This window comes from Rhinolophus ferrumequinum, chromosome 4 (assembly GCF_004115265.2).
Source record: "Rhinolophus ferrumequinum isolate MPI-CBG mRhiFer1 chromosome 4, mRhiFer1_v1.p, whole genome shotgun sequence".
Classification (NCBI taxonomy): Eukaryota; Metazoa; Chordata; class Mammalia; order Chiroptera; family Rhinolophidae; genus Rhinolophus; species Rhinolophus ferrumequinum.
Window position 1 is genome coordinate 68,177,084 of NC_046287.1, and position 19,836 is coordinate 68,196,919.

Consider the following 19,836-nt stretch of genomic DNA (forward strand, 5'->3'; position numbering starts at 1 on the left):
AGGGCCATATGCGGTAAAATACCCAAACAGCCGGGCCACTCACTCGAGGTGAAGTACGGACTGCCTCACCTGGTTTATTTAAGTAAACTAAATATATTTTTGGAATTTGCTGCGGGCCAATTAACAATGGATCGTGGGCTGCAGTTGGCCCGCGGGCCACAGTTTGGACACCCCGGCTTTAAATAATGGAGAGAGTAACATTTACATGAGAGCATGATTAAGGTAAATACAGGGAAACAAAAGGATCCAAGAACTTTCTATGAAGCACTAGTCCTTGAAGCTTTCAAATGTTCCCTAATTAAGAAATAAAATCTCAAGAAGAGCATGCCTAAAAATATATCCTAAAAAAAAGGAATGAGTAAAATCGCAAACTTTTGGTATAGTGGCACTAAGCATAAAGCATTTAAATAATGCCTCCATTCTTAATTGAGTTTCTTTCCCTTCTATTTTCATAGCTAGCATTCTCTTTTATAAATCGTCATTAATATTTCTACTTGGCATGTTTTTGTTTTACAAAGAGTATAGGCAAGTGATTATTTTATTTTCCCTTATTAAGTTTTAAAAATGAGAGAAGACTTGCTTTATAAACAAGTTCAGAAAATTAGTTGCTTTTCTGGAGAAAAGGATATTCTCCCATGTCTGTCTGTTATTGCCACTGGCATTCTAATAACTTCTTAAAAACAAGAGTCGTTTTTATGTCCTGTCATAAACAATGCATCATTCACTTTCAGAGCAATGGAGGATAATAGAATAATAGAAAAACAACATATGGAAAGCTTAGAACATCAATAGAGAAAAAAGATTCTTTTTCACTCACCTGGGGCCTATTTCCAAACACTGAAGCCAAATACATATAACTAGAATTATAAAGAGCAATGAATTTTTCCCCGCAAAGGAAAAACCAGAGGGAAAGAACATAAATAAAAACTGACATACAGAATGCTACTCTTCTTCAGAAAGAAAAAGAAATATGATACAAACTGGAGAAAATGAAGTTCTGGAAATCTACAAATCAATGGACAGTCTATCTGTAACACATTCCTTATCTAGCACTGATTTCCTGTCTAATTAATCTTCTAAAAACTTATTTAAAAAAATTCCCAAATGTAAGAAAATATTCAGTCATTTCAGATACTTTTATACGTTTTTCACTTTCATTCAGAAAGACTTGAACGTGTGATTCACTGTACTCCTCTCCGTGCCCAATAAGGCGGTCAATTCAGATGACTTTCCATGTTCACATCGAAAACAGTCTAGAAATTCTAACATTGTTTGAGGATGAAACGTACATTAGTAAGATACTCTAAATTATTGACACTCTAAGGAAGCCTCATCCTTTCCCTGAGAAGAGAGCACACTTCTCACCTACCTATCACAGTCAGATGCACAAAACGAAGGCTAACTTGGTTAAAAAGCTTCCTGGGAACTAGTTAGTGCTGACCTAGCACCCACTACGGTCATGTATCTCCACAGAATGCAGTGAATGTACGTGCCTGCTCACCTAAATAGGAACACTGAGTCTACTGTGTTCTTGAGGAAAAGAAAAGACAAAGAGGGTACAGACATCATTTGTTTCAAAACAATCTCAACAAATTTAATGCCCAAGAGTTTTCTTCAGAACAAGACAGAAAACAAGGAGAATTAACAATTATAACAATGCCCATAAGATGGTGTTCTGATCTAAAACCTTGATCTTTATTGACAGAAAAGAAAAACGCATTTAATTTGAAGCCATACTAAATAGAAAATAACACCAATGCAGTAAGAACTAAAATGTAAAGAAAAAGAAAAAAAGGGTTGAGCTTTTTTCCTAAGCACAAATTTAAAAAATAAAGAGATTATCTGAGGTTGAAAAGGAGAAAAAATAGTACAGAATGACCATATAATTTATTGACCAAATTTGGTTACTTTTTTTGCCCAGAGTAATAACTTAAAAAAAAAAATTATCTGAAATGATTTCAAACATAAAGAATAATTCCAAAGTCAGCATAGAGGACTGCTGTATTCTTTGCCCAAACTCACCAATTTTTATTATTTCATCCTTTATATTCTCCCTCTCCCTCTATATCTCTATGCATGTATATATAAGTACCGTGTTTCCCCGAAAATAAGACCTAGCAGGACCATCAGCTCTAATGTGTCTTTTGGAGTAAAAATTTATATAAAGTAAAAATTTATATACCGGTCTTACATAAATTTTTACTCCAAAAGACACATTAGAGCTGATGGTCCTGCTAGGTCTTATTTTCGGGGAAACATGGCAATAATTATTTTTTCTGAAACATTTCAGAAACTTGCAATACATTTGTGCCTCTTTGCCTTTTATTACTTCAATATCTATTTCCTAAAAATAAGAATATTTTCTGGTATAAACACTGTGCAGTAATTAAATTCAGGAAATTTAAAATTGGTATTTTTGTCTAATATAGAGTAAATATTCCAATTTTGTTATTGTTCCAATAATATCCTTTATAGAATTTCCCCCCTCCAGTCTAGGTTCATGTATTTTGCATTTAGCTGTCATTTCTCTTTAATCTTCTTTAATATCAAATAAGTCCTCAGGTTTTGTCTTTCAAAACATGGACATTTTTAAAAAATACAGGCCAATTACTTTGTTGAATGTGCCTAAATTTGTACTCGTGTAATGTTTCCTCATGAGATTTAGTTACGCATGCCTGGCCAGAATGCCGCCTAAGACATGTGTCCTTCTCAGATACTACATCTGCCAGCACACAGGCTTCATCTGACTGTCATTGTTGGTGTTAATTTTGCCTCCTCAATAAAGTATCGTTAGATTTCTCCACTATATGGTTACTGTTTTTCCCATTCCCAAATAATAATCTATATATGGAGAGACGTGCTGAGAACCAAGCATCCACTAACTCTCCTCAATAAAGTATCGTTAGATTTCTCCACTATGTGGTTACTGTTTTTCCCATTCCCAAATAATAATCTATATATGGAGAGACGTGCTGAGAACCAAGCATCCACTAACTCTTGTCTTAACAGTCTTTAATAAGATTGGTGCAAATGGTGATTTTCCAACTCCAACAGTCCCTCCACATGTTATCAGCAGGCATTCCACAAAAGAAAGAATTTCTCATTCATTCATTACCATTGTATGAAAACATCTATCCCTATTTTATCCAATGGGTTTAATCCATTACTGTCATTTATTTTGATGGCCAAATTGTCCCAGATTTGGTTAGTAGGATTCCCTTCAAGCTGGCTCCTGCATCCTTTTGATATGCCTCCATTTTTTTTTTTTTTTTTTTGAGCTCTTCCTTACTTTCTAGCACTGTAAGATATTCCAGGCTCATCTTATACCTTTCCTGTCATACCCTGAAATCAGTCATTTTTTTCAACGAGCTCTTCTAATAACATAGAAATCGAGATCTGGGAAGCAGGTTTGCTGCATGGCCACTGAAGTGACACACTGCTACCACGCCTGTGCTGCAGACCTAGAAGATTTTTCCCTCCATGGTTCTGATACCTACAACTTCAACTCCACAAGGTTTTCCTTTGTCCTCCCTCATTCCATATTTGTATACTTCTTATTCCAAAGTAAGAGCCTTGGCTCCCAATACATTTATCCAATCTTACTTATTACATACAATAGTTTTAGAACTACTACACTGTATCACTGCAAAACAACTTGAAAAAAGAATTCAAGGTTTATTTGAAATTGCCCTCTTTCCCCTTCTAGATTGAGGGTATAAAGCTAAAGTATTGTATTCAAAATTTACTTGGACTAGTTCTTTTTTATTTCCTTCAGCATGGCTTTTATTTGAAATGCAGATAGTCCATTTGACTCTGTTTGCATTGAAACTTTAGGGGTTTTCCCCATCCTTGATTTAACTTTACTTTTTGAATATATAAAGCATTAATATGCTTCTCAACATTAAAATTACACCAAAAAGGGATATCTAGGAAACGTCTTCTCTCCCCCTTTCCCACGGGAGTCTCCACCTCCTTGTAGGTAACCAATTTCCATGTTTGGTGGTTTATCATTCTTGTGTTTCATTTTGAAGAAAAATGCAGTTAAATGGGTCTTCTTTTAAAAAAATTCCCTTGAGTATTAGTAATCTATTACTACCTAACAAATTATTCTACATCAAGACATGGTAGCCTAAAAAAACAAACTTTATCTCATACTGAGGGTAAGGAATCTGGGGGTGGTTAGCTGGATGATTCTGATTTAACATCTCTAACAAAGTTGCAGTCGAGCTATAGGTTGGGGCTACAAAATCTCAAGGCCTAAGTGAAACTGGAAACTCTGCTTCCAAGTATTCTCTTGTGGCCGCTGGCAGGCCTGTTTCTCACTGGCAGTTGGCGGAAAAATTCAGTACCTCCCAACATGGGCTTCTCTATAGGGCACCTCACAATATGGCAACTTGCTTCTTCTAGAACAAGTGATCCAAGAGAATGAAAAACACAAAGACCATGAGGAAAGCCACAATCTTTTATGACCATCAGAATAACCCTGATACAATGTGGGAGGAGACTGCACAAAGGTATGAATGTGAACAGGCAGGGTGCTTGGGTACCTCTTTGGAGGCTAGCTATCACTTCTTGTTTCTTACTAAAAGGGTAGCATACTATAAATAGACTCTTTCATGCTTTGTTTCACTAAACAATATTTCTTAGGGAATCAAACCCTTAGTTCACAGAGAACTTCATTATTTTATAGACATGAAACACTTTATTATGTGTATGCACCACAGATTATTAAACTACTCTCCTATATGTGGGAATTTAGGAAGGCTCCAATATTTTGCAATTATAAATAATAGATAATTTCGCTTATATATTTTTATTGTTGAAATCATAAATTGTTAGAAAAATCCAATCTAGGTCACCAATACATTATACTCCTTTGAGAAGGTCGGTAATACATTTTCTGAAGGGATATTAAAAAGTCTAAATTTGATTTTTAAAAGTTTCATCATGCATTTCTTAAGTACCTAATGTAAGTGGTAATGCACCATGTTCCGTAATTACTACCTGCATCCAAATATCTCTGTAAAGAACAACACAAACACAGAGAGCAGTAACATCACTAAACCAAAAGTAAAACACGTAAAAGAAAAAAGGCAAATGTTTCAGTGGCTACTAATAGCTTCTGTACAAAAGGGGTAACAATCAGGTAGAGGAGATATGGCATACCAATCTCTAAGTGTCCGTGAAAGAGTTCAAGTGGCTCAAAACCTGTTTAAAGAAATGGAGTTACCTGGAATTGATGGAAAAAGTCATAGGCCAAGAAATGTTTTTATGAAACAGTAGGACGATGAATTGTATATAAGAAAATAGTATTGAATTAATACTTAATTTTCCAAGTGTGATAAGTGTGTTCTGGTTCTTAGGAGATACATGTTGAAGTAGTTAGGTGTGAAGCACCACAAAGTCTGCAAGTCACTCTCAAATGGTTCAGAGAACAAAAAGAAAAAAATATACATAGAGAAAAAGATACAACACAAATCTAGAAAATATTAACAATTGATGAATCTACTGGAAAAATATATAAGTATTTATTTTACTATTTTTTAACTTTTCTATAAGTTGGAAATAGTTCAAAAAATAATAAACATTGTAAAAATAGCAGTAGGAAAGGTTGACATTAGCAATGACATATGAATCATGCAATTCAATAGCTGAACTGTATTATTCCATGGTTGAGAATACAATTTTGAGGGAAAATGGCAGCTGAATTTACATCAAGCAGTATAATCTATAAAACTTTCATTGTATTTCAATATATGAAATCTGTCATCTTTCTGCTTATCAAAGGTTTAATTACAAGTTTCAGTTACTAATGTAATTAAGTTCTCTGGGTATATAAATAATAATAACACATAAAATTGCCACTAATGATTTACCCAAAGCTATTTTCAAAGATTTTAATGTAGAATTTGATTACTTTTTAACATACAAGCCAATGTTGATCTCCCTTTTTTTATAATAAAACGTATAAATGAATCATTTCATGATAATTAAATATACATTCTATAACTCGATTCATGTTGAAAATTCTTAAAAATTTGTTACCTTTTTCTTGGGGGGGAAAAAAGTCAACCAAACATGTTAGATTTTTTTCCCCCAACCACGTTAGATTTTGTTTTAGCACTATTTTGAAAAAGTCTTTTGTAACTGAAGGAATAAGATGAAAAATCAAAAAGAGGAAAAAAAGAGAAAAAAGGAAAAAAACAAGAATGGAATTACAGATATAAAACTTAAAGTTTTATAGATTGGAATGAGAGATATTTTATTTCAAAGCAAAACATAGATTTATCTTTTGACTGTGATATCTAATTAAGTCTACCGAAAAAAAGAAAAGAGAGACAAGGTTATTTATTCAAATGATAACACCCAATTAATTAGGTTAGTTTTCAGTAAATTTTCTTCCACTACACCAGATAATAATTTTATATAATAATTATCAATGGCTTCTTTCTCATCAGTACGTTTTATGACCTCTAAGCAAATAAGTGAAAATATACCTACAAAAATGATGTCACGCTGGAGAAGAATTGTTCTCAGTCTTGCATGGTTCCCAATCTTTTGTCCACCCTAAACACCCTAAAATGGTTCTTGACTATGACAATATCATGGCCGAGGGTGGGGAAGTTGGGGCATGGAACATCATGAGGCAGTATATACTGTTTCATCAAGGGGAAAAACAAGCCAGTAAAAGGAGGCGTTATAGTAAAGTATTTCTGGGTAAAATTATGAAATATTTAAAAAATTCTGAGGGTGCCAGAGAATTTATCTAGAGAATTAGGCAATCCACAAACACCAGTTGAATAGAAAAGTTTTAGAATCTCCCTCTTGATAGGTTATTTCATTCATATAGGATTATGATTTTTGTGTTACCATACAACCGATGATCTGTAATTTTTCTTCAATAACCAAAGCTATTATTATTGAGGTTTTAGTATAGGCCAGACATTGCACTATGATAGGAAAGTTTATACAGTATACATTTATATCCAAAAAGTGCTTTTCTTTTTTTTTCATTGATGTGATGAAGATTCCTTTTTTTTTTTTTTTAAGGATGTTATATTTCTTTCTTTTTTTTCTTTTTTTTATAATTTCTTTTTCTTTTTCTTTTAAGATTTTTATTGGGGAAGGGGAACAGGACTTTATTGGGGAACAGTGTGTACTTCCACGACTTTTTTCCAAGTCAAGGTGTTGTCCTTTCAATCTTAGTTGTGGAGGGTGCCATCCAGCTTCAAGTTGTTGTTCTTTCAGTCTTAGTTGTGGAGGGTGCAGCTCAGCTCCCGGTCCAGTTGCCCTTACTAGTTGCAGGGGGTGCAGCCCACCATCCCTTGCAGGAGTCGAACTGGCAACCTTGTGGTTGAGAGGACGCGCTCCAACCAACTGAGCCTTCCAGGAGCTCAGCGGCAGCTCAGCTCAAGGTGCCCTGTTTAACCTTAGTTGCAAGGGGCGGAGCCCACCATCCCTTGTGGGACTCGAGGAATTGAACTGGCAACCTTGTGGTTGAGAGCCCACTGGCCCAGGTGGAATCGAACCGGCAGCCTTCGGAGTTAGGAGCATGGAGCTCTAATTGCCTGAGCCACCGGGCCGGCCCCCGAATATTCCTTTTTTAAAACCACCTAACTAACTAAATAGTAAGTTTGTTAGTTTATTTCAGAGTAGTTGAAAGTGACACTTGCAAATTCTGGGATCGACAAACCAACACAGATTTAACAAACAAACAAACAAAACACCAGATTGGATGATTTACCAAAGGTCCCCTTCCAGATTTTCTTCTTCTTGTCAACGGCAGCTTCCCTGCCTCATGTATCATTTTTCTTTACATTTTTATATTTTTGGAATGCTGTTTTGATTTTACCACGTTATGCTGTTATAATAAAACAGTTCTAGTTTTTGAAGTACCTATCAACTGAATGATCATTCATTTAACAAATATTTATAGAATGTTGAGAGTATAAACAGGAAACAAGAAGGAGAAAGTCCCACTTCTCAAGCAGCCAGTACTGGAATTCAGGGGTTGGGAATTAGGCAATAAATAAGCAAAAGAGTAAATGAATGAAGTCATTTCAGTGATAGATGGGTGATGTAAAAGGGAGGCTGGCAATTGGACTGCACACTAGTTTATCTGAGGGGTCAGGAAGAGCTTATTTGAGGTACTGATTTTTGAATTGAGACCTTTTATGTATCAAGAGAAAGTAGTTAAGTGAAGCTTTGAAGAAAAGAACATTTCAAACAAAGGAATCAGAACACTAGGGAGAGAACAGAGAAAGTAGAGAAAGATCAAGACAGAAACCAGCTTGAAGTCTATGAGTCGTAGAGGGGAGGTTAGTGTGGCTGGTACATAAGGAGCAACAGGGAAAGGGCTGAACTATGCATCAGATAAGTAGATAGAGGACAGATATAAAGTTTAATTTTATTCTGAGTGATTTTTAAGGAAATGAATGAAATAAACCAGTTAGTGTTTAAAAACATTTCACTGGCTGCTATGTAGAGAATGGGGTGACACAGAGCAGTCAGGGGGCTGTCAGCAGTGGTCTAGACAAATACTGTTCAAAGTAGCTCGTCTACAACAAGATCAGGAGCTTGTATCAGATTGTTAATGCAATGCTTTCTCATCCAGGAAGTCCTGCTGTTAAAAAAAAGTTAGCTAAATGAAGGAGTACTTAGTGTTGTAGTTGATTTATATTCTGATGGTGGTCCCTTACCTCACTGCAGGCTAGAAAAAAACAGTTCACCAGAACCAGCGTACAGACCACACTTTGGTTAAGCCTGATCCAAATCAGAATTCTTGATGGCACTAGCAAAGACTGAGAGAAATAGATTTAGAATAGATTTTGTAAGTTAAACCAACAGAACTGGGTGATGAAGTGAATACAAGGTATTGAGGACAAGAGAAGCATCAAGTCTGACTCATAAGTTTTTGGCCTGAGCCACTGGGTAGATGGTGGTGCCATTTCTTAAGAGAGGAAAGAATGGGGTCCAAGCTTGATGGGCACAGCAATCGTGTTGGATAGGGAGATAAAGAACTCTGTACTGGTCAAGTTAAGTTTGAGATGTCTATTAGACAACAAGCTGGCAATGTCAAGTAGGTAGCAGGATATATACTTCTGAAGCTCAAGGGAGAGGTCAGCACTAGAGCTATAAATCTGGGGGGTAAGGAGTTTGAGGAAGGAGTCTTGAGCATATAGTTACTATATAAAGTCAATGGACTGGATGACATCACCCAGGAAGTTAGACAGGGACGAGTCAAAATCCTAGGATTAAACCTGGGCCCTTAAAATATTTAGACATGGAGCACAGGAGAAAGACTCAGCAAGAGAAGAATCCCTCAGTGAAATGGGGGGGGGGGAGGGGGCCGGAGGGGAGAAGCAGGAGTGTGTGGTATCCTAGAAGCCATTAGAAGACTGTTTCAAAAAGGAAGCTGTAATAAATTATATTGAATGCTGCTGAGAGGCTGCACAAGGAAGTGACCACTGGATACACAAGATGGAGTTTATTGATAAACTTGGGGAGAAAGAAGAAAACATTTCAGTACAGTGGTTAGGGACAAAAACAGGAAAAGGTGCATTTATTTCAGAATAAGAAGTGTGAAAGTAGAGAGCAACCATGGACAGCTCCCTAAGCTCTGCAGCGAAGCAGAAAAAACTACCTCTGCAGGGAAGTTCTCAAACTTGAACTTCTTGCATCAGCATGACTGGAGGGCTTATGAAAAACACAGATTTCAGAGTCCCATGCCCAGGACTTCTAATTCAGTAAGGCTGGGATAGAGCCTGCAAAACTGCATTTCTAACAAGTTCCCAAGTGCTGTCAGAGTTGGTGACCCAGGGATAACAATAACCTAAAGATAAGGATAAATTACGGAAAATTATAAACTGTTGACGAGTCCCTGAAAAATGGGTTGATAATATTGAAAGTCCAATGAAGCAAAAAACAAGCTCACTATCAGTAAGATACAATTTATCAAGTGTTTCCTATGTATCATGTATTAAGTGCCTTCAAATAAATTTATTCTGTATACAACCCTAGAAGTGGGTATTATCACCTCCACCCATTAAATGAGAAAATGTAGGAAACTGGGGCTTACAAAGGCAAAGTAACTGTCCGAGTTTACACAATTAGTAAGCAGAACTGGGGTTTAAATGCAGATATTCTCGATTCCAAAATTTTTGTAACTGTGCTGTACAGCCTATGCTGCCGTCTTGCAATAAAGCCATAAACCTGCTGCTAGCGACGTCTTCTCCTTGGTGTAGCATAAAAAATGCTGAAAAGAGCACTGTGACACCTGGGGTCATCAACAATCCTATTCCAAAGCATCACTAAATTGCTCCCTGAGCAAACAGGTACGCACACGTATTAGCCTCTTCCTACCAGCTAGTTAGTACATGTTCTGTATTAACATCTCCCGAAGCAGCTTGTTGGAAGGAGTGAAGTGTAAGTGCAAGGACAGTGTTCCTTGGAAAATACAGAAGAAAAGTAGGTATCTGTTCAAAGAAGGGTTTTGTTTTAGGTCAACTTATATCTTTTGCATCATATTCTGCTCTAGTTCCCTTAACCTTTTGAATGAGTAATATAAGCCAGGGACACTGACAAAGCCGAGATACAGCAGGAAAAGATGGTACTCTAAAAATTCTACCAGTAAATTCTCCAATATTGTTAGTTACTTTAACAATGGAGCCTCTTTGATGCTGAATAATTTCCTATCATCCCAACACTCAACAACACCACATTTTTTTAAATAATTAAAACCCATGCCATATGTTCAGTGACTTTTTAAAGTTTCAGAAAAATAATTCTTTTAAATTAGACAAACTAGGAAAAAACTGGCTGCTGGGCTACTCCAAACCTAGAGCTGAGTCAAAGAGTAAATGGAACTAATGAAAAGCATACAAAGAAGACCATAAAAGAGGGAACTACAGGCTTCTCTATCAGTTATATATTGATAAAGCACCAGGCTGTGGATCACTTTCCCTTTTAGTAAGAATTATTTCAACTGTTAAGTATTGAAATCATAATTTTGCTTTTTAGCCAGCTAAAAATGCTAAGGCATTAAACAACCATGCTCTCTGCAGTACCGTGTGAATAGTATTGCGGGTCCAATACACTCCTCATAACTCAATTGCTTACCTCTAGGTTTCTGATGAGCAGGTAGATTTAGAAAAATAGGCATGTCACAAAAATTCCCACTGTTCATGTAGTTTGAATGCTTGATGAATGCTTACATCCTCAGAGTTATCCATGAGTAATGACTGATTCCATAGAGTGATGACCGATTAAAAATAATTTCAAGGCTTCTGCTTCTAGGAAAATGGAATAAACGTACTTTTCCCTATTCTTCCCACTAACTACACCTAAAAAAACCCTGGACATTATATATAAAATAAACATTAAGAAGACACTCAAAGGTGGACAGAAGAAGGCAGACTGGTTAGGGATTTTGCTACCCAAAGAAACAATGGTGGTGAGTCCCCAAGTTCTTTTTGCCCCATATACACAGTCTTAAGAGAATCATCTGGCAACCTAGAAATACCAATACACACACACACACACACACACACACACACACACACACACACAGCCTGGTATCTCTAGCCAAAGGACCAGGAAAAGAACAGCCTAGAAAGACAGAAAAACTTTAGATAATAACCAGTCACTATTGGTAGTGAAATACTACCAAAACCCCCCAAAAGCAAAAGTAAAAAACCTAGGGCCCCACCCTGATCCATGAAGCAAAGCCCTAATGATGAGCCTAGATTTGCAAGCTCACCAGGAGCCAAAACTTTCATCTCTGCCAGGTAATAATGAGCCCTTCCTTACTACAATGTCAGTGGCGACCATAGACTGTCAGACACTTTCACTACAGCCCAGTGGTAAGGAGGACAGCCCTCTTCCCATCCCGCAATATCAGTGGAGGTCATGTGGGGAAAATCATCAAGGATACAGAAGTACTCAACAACACCATAAACTAGCAAGATCTAATAGACACTTACAGGACACCATCCAACAAGAGCCCAAAACACATTTTTTCCATGTGCCCATGAAACATATATCAAAATAGACCAAATTCTGGGCCATAAAATTTTTAAATGAAAAGAACTGAAAACAAAGAGTGTTGTCCGACCACAATGGAATCAAACTAGAAAGCGGTATCAAAATGGTAATAGAAAACTATCCGAACACTTAGAATTTAAACAACGTACTTCTATTAAACAATCTATAAAGAGGAAGTCTCAAAGAATTAAAAAAGAATACATTGAAGTGAATGAAAATAAAAATAGAACATCTCAAAATTTGGTGCTATGAATTTCCCTCTAAGTACAGTTAAAGCTGTACTTAGAGGGAAATTTGTAGCACTAAAATGCATATATATCAGAAAAGGAAAAATCTCAAATCAAATTTCTAAGCTACCACTTCAAGAACCTAGAAAAGCAGTGACATAAACTCAAAGTAAGCAGAAGGAAATAATAAACATATGAAGAGAAATCAATAAAATTGAAAACAGATTTAAAAAAAATCAATGGAATAGAATTTGTTCTTTGAAAAAAAATCAATAAAATTGACAAACTTCTGGGCAACACATAACACAACAGAAAACACAAATGACCATTAGGAATGAAACAGGGGATATCACTACAGATTCTTCAGACATCAAAAGCTAACAAAGAAAAACAACAAACAACCCTACACACAGATATTTGACAGCTTAGATGAAACAGACCAATTCCTTTAAAGACATAAACTATCAAAACTCACACAAGGAAAAATATATAACTGAATTAGCCTTATACCTAAACTAAATTGAATCAATAATAATCTTCCAAAAAAAAGCAAGTGCCAGGCCCAGATGGTTTCACTGGTGAAAACATTTAAGGAAAAAAATAATCTCTTTCAGAAAATAAAAGCAGATGGAACACTTCCTAACTCATTCTACGAAGCTAGCATTACCCTAATCCCTAATACCAAAATAAAGACAAGTGGGGAAAACTAGACAATAATACTTCTTTTGATGAAATGTTTTGTATTTTGACTGTATCAATGTATCAAATGTATCAAAGGATATTGATCCTGGCTGTGACACCATTAACATAGTTTTGCAAGATGTTACCACTAAGGAAAAATAATAGATGGTGCAGGGGACCCCTTTGTATTATTTCTTACAACTGCATGTGAATATACAATTATGGCAAGATAAAAGTTTAACACAAATTTCGAATAATAAGAGTTATTAACCCTTACAATATCAAAGCATTATTAAATTCTAATGTCACATGTGCTATTTTAAGAAAGCAAATGTTAACAGTAATTACATTTAAAAGAACCAAGTGAAACAGCAATTTGGTTGTAGTTGAAGCTCTAATACAAATGGTAATGAATATGCTATAAGGTTTACTGGGAAAAATGACAGCTGCTCTCAGGGTATATACTAACAAGTTACTATGCTTCACAAGTATGCCATTTTTTGATGAGTTGAAAGATCATGCTGGTTTTAATGATGTAAGCCTGCTGGCTTTAATTACACAAAAATGTTGATGGGATGAGCTTGAAATATTAGAGTGCTGGGTTATCTAAAGAGAAGAGTTTCTAATCTCTCTCTCTCACTCTCTCTCTCTCTCTGTCTTCATTCACACACACACACACACACACACACACACACTCACATCTGCCTGTAACTCATGTAAGGTTCATTTACATTATTTGCACTGCCTCTTACCTACAAATAGGTCAAATATTTGGAATATTACATCTTTCCTTATAGATTCTAAATATTGTTTTACTACTTTCAAAGGAACGTTATTCAATCCTACTGACTTGAAAGAAAGGCAAGAATCATGTTTATAAAGTTGGATAAATCAATTTATTACCAATTAATTTTATTATATGATAAATCCTACAGGTAATATTAATCAGGTAAATTTTCTATTTTTGAAAGGAACAATCTTTAAGCTAAGAAACTAGTGCAACATTATCTTAACAGATTGAAGTTAAGCCCTGAGTTTCTGGGTCAGTCTAATTTTTCAAATGTGTTTTATACTACATCCTTCTAAATGAACAGATACGTAAAAAATCTGATTCTGCATCTATAAGAGCACTGATTCTGGACCCAATCTACTTGAGTATCAAAAAAATCCCAATAATTTCCCTTAATGAACTTGTACAATGAACTTAATCTCTGCACCTGCAAAAATAGGTGCAATGATAATATCTGTCTAGGAGCAGAGCTGTTGTGAGGATTCAATGCCCTTAGAACAGTGCTTGGCTAACAGAAGCCCTCAGAAGTTGTCAGCTATAATAATTATCATCATTATCATCAGTATTATTACTACTGTATTCTACATTAAGCTAATTTCTAAAAGAAAGTTTAGCTTGCTATAATTATTAGAAAACAATTTAATAAAAACCAATCAAATTAAGTACAATCAAAACTAATCAAAAACAAAAAACTCAAGATTTCTTCTAAGCATCTATCATTCACTTAATACAATTCAGTGAAGAGTTTGATGAATCTCTCCAATTAATTATTCTTTTCAAAATACCTAAGTAGCCTACCCAAAGCAAATGGCTATATGCTGGGGTGCCTTAGCTGTAAAACTGAGGGTTTTTTGTTGTTTTATAGAGCTTTGTAAAAATCTATGCATTCTTCATGCAGAACTGGGTATTATTTATACATTTTAAAATATTCTATAAAAAGAGATTTTCACTTTGCTAATTTCCTTTAAGAAATATACATATGTACCTTTAAACAGTTTTGGCTAATGCATAAAAGTAGTAACATAAAAGATACTACAAAGTAGTCTTTAGCAACTAAATTCCCCAAAAAGGAAAAAAAAAAGAACAGAAATTTCACTCTCAAGGTGCCTAATGATACTACAACTGCATCTGCCACAAAAATAAAGAATGCCACATAACCCAGAATAATCTCTAGTAACTCTAAATAAGGCATTCCTTTCAAAAGATTCTCTTTTTATCTATATTTAATCTTTTAAATTTAGCTTTGGAAATAATACTTCCACTATAACTCCAAAGAACTGCATAGAAGAGAACCTGCATAAGCAGAAAACCATTTTGGAATATATTTCATTTAAGGGTGATTTCACTGCATTATATAAAATGAATGTATAAATATCACTAGCTTATATTTTCTACAAAATTAACTACTATTACCAGAATGTTTTTCTTTTAAATCATAACAACTGTAAAGTTGTATGTCATTTCCAAAAAAGTAAAGATTCTTGAAAAGAACAACTAATGAACAGTATTACGAACAAGAATTAATATCTTCCTTATCTAAGCAAAGTACAGTGCTAGATGCTTTTCAAATCAAGTTTAATAGATATGGTATCTATTGTTCAGGAAATCTAGTCTCCATGAGTTATTATGCCACAGAGCTCTTTCCCAAACTAACAACAGCCAATATAATCTCCCCTGAAATTCATCTCAAATTAGGAGATAGCTTCTTGTTGTTAATTAACTTATATTTAAACTTTGTCTTTTAGAAAAATGTAAGTGGATCTAAAAACAGTGTTGCTTTAAATGAATCTAACAAATAGACAAGGAAGGCGTTGAGGGCTGAAGAGAAAAAAGGTCAGAGGGAGGACACTTAGAGATAGAGACAGTCTTAGTCAGCATTTATGATCTACCCCTATTACTAGGAACCGTATTTCTCCTTTGGTCAGGGACCCCTCCAAAGCTGCTATTGTTGCCCAGGGTTTTGTTAAAAGAAGACACTGAAAGGCTGCAGAGCCTAAGCAGGCCTGAGGCTATTATAATTTCATTATTTAAAATTTTATAATTATATATAAATTTCTTATTATCTACACCGGTTTAAAATAGCTTTATTCCTCTAGTGTATGTTATCTTGATTCAGCAGCCCAATCAGCTAACCTTTTAATTAAGAAAAATCGTATTACTCTGATTTAGCAGAGATGAAATCAATTTTAACACGGTGGGAAGTTGTCTTTCTATGCAGAGTTAGTAAGCAGAATTCCACATATTTTCGAAGCTTTTTGTATATAAATGTTTCCAATTCACCTCAGAATCTTTGTTAAAAATGCACAGCACGGACACTAAACTTAAACAATGAACAAAAGATTTATTTTCTTCAAACATGGCAAATTTAAAGAAAGTTGAAAGTCATTTACTTTTACACAACCATTTAAAACAATACTGTTAGCACTGCAGTGACAAATAGGCTCCAAGTTACAAAGGTCAGTTAAGTAAAAGAAGGCAAAGGCAGCAGAACTCAGACACTAAGAATAAAAACAAAAATAGATCCAATGCAGCATTTTGAGAATGAAGATCAATGAAAACAGCCGCTCAATCCCCTATCATTTATAGTGTTATTTTCTACACTGTTACGAGAGAGCCTTTCTATCCTAGCATTTCTTCTTTGCTGGTTCTTGACATTTGTCTTAATAAAACCAATACTTAAGCCAAAAATTTTTCACTATGTGAAATAAAAAGGTAATACATTGCGCCTCAGTTAACAGATACTTAGCTATCAAGGTAAAGTGAGAAGATAGGACAAAACTATAAACAGGATGGCAAGGAAGAAGCAGCATCATAATTTATTTACCTATTGATCTAAGTAATAAGGCAGCAGGTTGTCTTTCTGATCAAAACATACTTTTACAAAGTAATACAAATGCCCTTTCTTGCTCTATAGTGAAGGTCTTCAAAAGAATCAACTGAGAGGATGAGGTACAGGAAAATTATGATCTAAATCATAAAACAACAACTGAACACATGAGTGAATATGTTATTTAATGCTGTGATTCCAAAAATTCTAAGTACAATAAACAATCTTATTGCTTATGCTTATGAGAGTATAGCAATTAATGAGACAGCTAATGTACCAAATCAGTAATCAAGATAATGCTATATATATATATATATATATATATATATATACACAAATATATATATATATATTTGTTGAGCTTAATCAGCAGAAACAAAATTCAGAGCATAAAGATTTTCTCAAATCAGGCCAGTAGTTCCGCAGATAAAATAATTTGGTAGCTCTGGCTTTTCTTACCTGTAAGGACAGCTTTTGCTGAAGGATCTGCCAGGTCCAGGGCTGATTTCCCATCAGTGTTCCGAATGTTTGGATCAGCTCCGTGCTGCAGCAGCACTGTGCAGGGAAAGCAGAAACAGTATCTTACCTCAGGGATACAAAGATTATTTACTGGTAAGTGTCGTCTCGGCATGGTGTAGGCATAAACATACATTGCACAATTTTTTCTCTTTCAAGAAAAAAAGAGGAGAGAAAAAGAAAAAACGGGGAAAAGGCACTGCAGCAAAGGATCTTCTCTAGAGTAAAGCAAAGTTGGCAACTTATGGTACAGTATTATCACATGACTTAACATTATAAACATGAAACCAGAAAAATCTTGCAACAGACAGTTTGGGTTTGCCTCCCTCAGGCAGCAGGATGGGAAGCTGTGTGCTCACTGCCTCACGCCGTGCAATACGCTAACTGTGAACCTGCCCTATCTTTACTACCACTGTGGCTGCTTGTTGCTGCTGCTGCTTTACTGCTGAATTTCCTAATGCTTCCTCTCCTCAGAAGAGTTGTAATACTGTGCAAGCCTTTTAGTGGCTCACTGCTTACATACGAATCTCACCCTAACATACTGGCTTGCTTCCAAGAAGTTTCACAGACACAGTAATGCATGCAACTCTGGTCCCCTGCAGTCGAGCTGCAAAAAAAGAACTGCCTTCTACAGTAATTCTTTCCATCAAAAATGTTTAGAAACAGAAACTCTATCACTATAATACATGCTAAGAAATAAATGTTGAACATACTATATTGGGTAGAAAGTAGCTATAGAGAACTCTTAGATATGGGGGTTCCCAAAATACACAATCACTGCTTAAATAAGATGCAGATACAATAATTTATTACTCTAAAACATTTCTCAACTATATCTGGTATATGTGTGTAACATATACCAGAGGGAGGCAGAGGATGACAGGTGTTGCTTTAACACTACTCAACCAATGGTTAAACTAATATACTAAAAACTTGTCCAAATACCGTGTTTCCCCAAAAATAAAACCTAGTTGGACAATCAGCTCTAATGAGTCTTTTGAAGCAAACATTAATATAAGACCCAGTCTTATTAAAATGTAATGTAATATAATACTGGGTCTTATATTAATGTTTGCTTCAAAAGAGCAAAGACGCATTAGCGCTGATTGTTTGGCTAGGTCTTATTTTCGGAGAAACACGGTAAGCACAGTTCAATTACAAGTTATTCTAACAGTTCAAATAGTTAAGATTTTATGTACTCCTGGAGAGAACAGGAGTTGTTACCACTTACCACTATACTATAGCATAAATTTAAAACAAAGCAGAAATATTAAATTCAAAGAAGTGTTTAAACATGTTATATAATGTCTAAAAACACCAGAGCCACTACTGGAATGAGTCCCAAATTTCACGCATTCATAGTTCCATGCTAAAAGTACATACATTCTTCAGGGATAGTCGGAAGGCAATCCTCATATATTATTAAGTAATAAGTCCTGCTGTTTATAAAGCACTTCCTCTTTAATGCATAAGCCATCTAGTCAATCGCTTTGTTATAACATACAAAGGAATAGCCTTATCTAGAATTAGGACACAGATACTGGGACAGTATTTATTAGCATTTTAGCATCTCTTGCATAAATCTTGGGCACTTTCAGATTTGAGATAATAAAGACTAGCCACGACTTGAAAATATACAATGAGATTTTGCCAAAACCTTCTATATTATTGTATTCTTGAATGTAAGCAATGGACATAATTATTTTCTAGATGTTTATAAACTGACTGAAGTAGAATAAAGTAGCAAGTAGCACAATATCGAACTGTAGTAATCTTCCCTCATAATGAATAAGCTTTCACCGCAACATTTTTTTTTTATTCCAGGAAGAAATCCCAATGTGAAGATTTGGCTTTTAAAGGGGCCTTATCATGAAGCTGACTCATGTATCAAGTGCAAAGCTGACAGTTACATCTTTATTTAATTGCTGAATGGTCACATGCAAAGGGTAGGAAAACAAAGAAATAAGCTACCATGAAAAGCAGAGTTTTTCATTGTATATATCAAGAACTTCAGAACCTGCTTTAAGCAAGAAAGCAGTATGTTAATTTAACAAAGCTGGACTATAATATGATGGGAACTTGTATTTTGCAGCTTAATGAGTGGTAGAGGCAAAACACTGACAGCCTTATTGTTCCTTCAAAAGTCAACTAAAACCTCAATCTTCTCTGTTGTAGCCAGTACTGCACCTATTATATCCTTGCTATTTTGCAACAGAAATCTGCCATTCCAGTTTAGTTATAGTTTTCCTTCATTTTAGGTGATTTTTAAAGGAGCAATCTTTTTAGTAGAAATAATCTGTTTTCTAGATATTTCTGAGTCCTACCTATCTCCTTCATTGGACTTAAACGTACAGAAACATCCAAGCAACAGGGAAGAAACTGAATTTGCCAAACCAGATGCTGATAACAAAATCCACATTAGAAAATATTTAACCATTTTTAATTCACCAGATAAGAGTTAAAAACAAACAACTCAATAGAGTTTTAGGAGCAAGAAGAGTATCTAAAACTAGACCAGAGGGATCTAAACTCACCTAACTTTTATAAAAGGGGATTGCTGAGAGGCTTAAATGAGAACCAAAAGTGGCATAATATGTATCAGCTAATGATAATATTGAAAGCACATTTTAAAAAATGTAGACCCTGTTTGTACTCGCAATTCTATCACTATTAATTTTGCCCTAAAGCCAGATCTTCAGATCTTCCCTTTTTCTGTAAAGGTCCAGGCAGCAGATATATTGGGCTTTGTAGGC

The 19,836-nt window shown here is 35.2% G+C and overlaps 1 protein-coding gene across 1 annotated transcript in view; it reads right to left on the bottom strand.

The window, feature by feature from the left end:
* TNKS (tankyrase) overlaps positions 1-19,836 on the bottom strand; it is a 186,947-nt gene that overhangs the window by 109,646 nt on the left and 57,465 nt on the right. The window contains exon 3 of the mRNA XM_033104145.1: positions 17,027-17,122. Within this exon, the coding sequence (XP_032960036.1) occupies positions 17,027-17,122 (96 nt within the window). The remainder of the gene's footprint in view (positions 1-17,026; positions 17,123-19,836) is intronic.